This window comes from Sycon ciliatum, chromosome 12, assembly GCF_964019385.1.
Source record: "Sycon ciliatum chromosome 12, ocSycCili1.1, whole genome shotgun sequence".
NCBI lineage: Eukaryota > Metazoa > Porifera > Calcarea > Leucosolenida > Sycettidae > Sycon > Sycon ciliatum.
Window position 1 is genome coordinate 14,340,904 of NC_088654.1, and position 3,669 is coordinate 14,344,572.

The window sequence follows — 3,669 nt, forward strand, 5'->3', positions numbered from 1 at the left end:
TTCCGCCTTTTCTCCATCTGATCTAGCCACTGTTTTGTTCGCTGAAATAGGTGGAAGCTGCTTTTTCGGGGACGACCGCAGTGATTTCATTAACTTGTACAGGTTTCGCTGTGGGACACCAGTTACGTCGCCTTGCGCGGTAGTGGATACGAAGGCGGATTTAGCTTCTCTCAGTAGTGTTGTGGTCCTATTGCGTTGAGTAACGAATGTGACAGCGAAGAGATGCAGTCGCACCCGCTCTTGATGATGCAACGGACCGTACAACTTGGCGAGGGCTTCACGCAGCGCTGGCCACGTCGAGAACTCCACACCCGTATCCAACGATGCGACGAGCCATAGCTTGGCGTTGACGCTCAGGAAGCCCGCTGCGTAATCCACCATCACCGATGAGTCGGTGATTCCCAGTGACCGAATCGCCAGCTCAATGGAGAAAGCCCACTCCTTGAACTGCGAGTGCTTGCCATCGAAGATCGGCGGCTCCTTAGCGTGCCGAGGCTTCCCGGACGAATGAGCGGGCGGCACAGGGAGCGGTTGTTGTCGGTTGCTCAGACGGGCGCTGACTTGGCGACTGGCTTCACGGACCTCGCTGGCCAACCTGAATAGCAACACAGAAAGAACAAGGATCGCCACGACAATGGCGAGCTCCAAGAACACCATGTTAACAATCCTCCGCTTCCAGTGTAACCGTTTGAAGGTATTCTTGGAAAAGACAATGCTTGCTCAAGGCAACACAACTGATAGGGCACTTCGTGCCCTAAGGTGATAACGCGAGTGCTGACAGGATAGGGAAAGGTGCAAGATACAGAGCTAGAGGGCAGATAAGGTTAGCGCTAAAAGGAACTGTTACAGACTTCGTCGTTACCAAGCCTACTAGGAATATTTTGCCTAATTACCTGGTTTGTTCTTCATCAGTGCAGTAGATCTACACGTTGCTTTGTCTGCTATGTGCCAACAAAAGAAAACAGAACTCAATTGTCGCGAGACCATTCGCCCCAATTTCCCCAGCCCATACGCGAAACACTTGCGCAGATTCGCTCTCCATGACATTATCTAATATTACACGTGCACATGTAAGAAGAGATTGGTAATGGTGGTATACACGTAAGGCACTGAAATTTTCGCCAATCTGATAACTTTCACCCATTGAAGTAAGGCGATCTCAACGACATTTTCAAATCGTTCATTTGTGAAGTGTAATCTTTTCTTGGTGAAATCTCTTTGATACACAGTTGAACATCAGTTCAGACTATTTTTTAAAGGGATTTTAATTTGTTCGTTTGTAAGATGCGGCCACCATGTGTATTCTGCAAGAATGGAGCCGGCAAGGCAGGAAAACTGCTCAAGTGTCTTCACAAGATCTGCTTAGACTGTCTTCCGCACAGTATTCAGCAAGATGGACGGATACGCTGTTCCAAATGTCCACGTACTACGCCATGTCCACCGCCTGGTCGCAATTACAAACAGGTGTTGGTTGACGACTCCATGTTCCACACTGTTTTAGATAGTCATGATGGAACCACGAATGCGAACACTAAAGACGATGATCATCAAATCTTTGCTGGTGAAAGCATGGATTCTCCTAACATCCCACAAGAATCAAAGAGCTCTCACCTAGTCCATTCTGCCGTTGTGGATGCTCAAGGTTTCCAGATATCTCATCACGGGCGAGTGCACTTTTGCTCTTACCATATGAAGATGAAGTTGCAGTATTACTGCACCCTATGTCGGGAGGTTTTGTGTGAAACGTGTAAGGAACAAGATGAGCACGCGTCACATATCGATCAGATCAATGATGGCGCTGAAGCAGCCGGAACCTTAAGACACAGACTTACGGAGCGCCTGAGCAACATGATCCCTGATGACAACGAAAAGGAAGTGAACGAAAGCCTGGATTACGCCGGTGATCTTCTCACAGCATTTGAGTGTGACTCTGCAAGTCAAGTGTCCAGGATCAAGACAATGATACATGAGCAGTGCCAGGAGCTACTTTTCAGAGTAGAGAAGCGAAAACAGGAGCTGATTAGCGAGGGTGAATTGCGGAAGAAGGAGCTAGTCGAAGTCCTAGACCATTTACGGGAGTCGAACAACGCTCTTCATCACATACTTGACGCACCCAGAAATGCTCTAAGAATCAAAGACCTCGTTAAAATGCGTCCACATTCGATTCAGCTTCTGACAGACGTGTCTCGTGACATTGTGGCCAGAGGAAGATCGCTACTGTGGAGAATAGCATTCACGTGCAGGAAAATGTCAGAAGTGGAAGGACAATTTCGTATTATGGGTAAAGTCGTGGACAACACTGAAATGGATTTGTCGCGTTGTTCCTTTCCTTGCCCGGTGTATCCTGGATATGCAGGGGAACAATCTTACCTTACTGTTCTAGTGAGAAATGGTCGAGGCCAACCGTTGTCTGATACCGCATTGAAAATATCCAGCATTCAAATCTGGGCAACTCGAATTGAAGGTGCTTTTTCTCCGGCAGCTCCAGTGCTAGTGTCGATATCAGGTTATAGCAAAGGGGAAGTGCATGCTTTAGTCCAGTTTAGCTGCAGTCAAACTACTGCTTTTCTGCTAGAACTGTTGCTGGATATCCCTTGTATTTTACCTGACTTTCAAAGTGGTTCATTGGCCAGTATTGTAGATAGGTATTTCCCCTTAAAAACCTGGCTGCTCATGTACAAATCGAGGGCGAGCGACTTTGACGTAGATTTGTGTTCCCCAAAAGAATGCGTAAAACTAGGGGTAAGGATGTGTACATTTACGAATGCCTTCCTGTACACGGAAATAAGCCAAGTAAAGAATGGAGTTGCAACGGTACTCGCCATTGAACCAGTTCAAAACCGTGACTTTGGAGTATCAATTATCATCTTGTTGTTGTTGTTGTATACTTTATTTATCTTAAGATGCATAACCAGGAAGCTAGACATCGGATTTACTTGGGGCTGTGCAGAGAATAGCCAAGAAATGAAACTTGTTCTGGCATCCGCCGCTTATTCGAACTCCTCGTCTTGTCCTATTTGTGATGTAGTTGCTGGAGACCTCATACATATAACACGCTGTCCCTACACCCAGGATGAGTATAACATTGACCATTATGTCATTGACTCTGGATTGCTGAAGAACAATCATAACGTACGTATAGATTTAAATACGAAGCCAATACTAATGGTGCGAATGTTCCGCTGTGGTACATGCATTCAGGTTTATGAACACAATACAGAACAACGGAATGAATTTATGCGAGAGGCGAAAAGTCCTTTTTGACGCCCTGGCCCAGCGTATGGAGAAATAACAGGTATCGCTTATAATGAATACCAAGCTCATCGATCCTGCTCTTTTCTTTCTGATCACGTGAAACTGAACTACTCCTCGCGGCTCAGTTAAGAAGCTGCCTTATGGGCCCTGTGCTATCGTGGCATTAAAGAAACGAGATTTTGGTTTGTCTTGTCTTGGTGAACATTTTCGTTTTGTTTTTGATTTTTGTCTGATTGTTTTGCAATTCGCTCAAATGGTGCTCCTTGTTTCATGCGAACTGACAATCAACATAAAAATTTGATCTGGTTCATGTCCGACCAAACTAACCAATGACTGTTCTTTGGATAGCTAATGTGGGTATCGATGGTGTTTGCTTGCCATTCATGTGTCCATCGAAAAAACCGTGGTTAGATT

General features: G+C 45.9%; 1 protein-coding gene across 1 annotated transcript; it reads left to right on the forward strand.

The window, feature by feature from the left end:
* Window positions 1-1,284: 1,284 nt before the first annotated feature.
* Window positions 1,285-3,209, forward strand: LOC135828016 (E3 ubiquitin-protein ligase TRIM36-like). The gene is made up of 2 exons (XM_065340452.1): window positions 1,285-2,281; window positions 3,202-3,209. The coding sequence occupies exons 1-2, from the start codon at window positions 1,285-1,287 to the stop codon at window positions 3,207-3,209; spliced, it is 1,005 nt and encodes a 334-aa protein (XP_065196524.1).
* The last annotated feature ends 460 nt before the right edge of the window (window positions 3,210-3,669 follow it).

Coding starts and splice junctions, on each gene's coding strand:
- LOC135828016 (XM_065340452.1), top strand. CDS start 1,285: ATGCGGCCACCATGTGTATTCTGCAAGAATGGAGCCGGCAAGGCAGGA.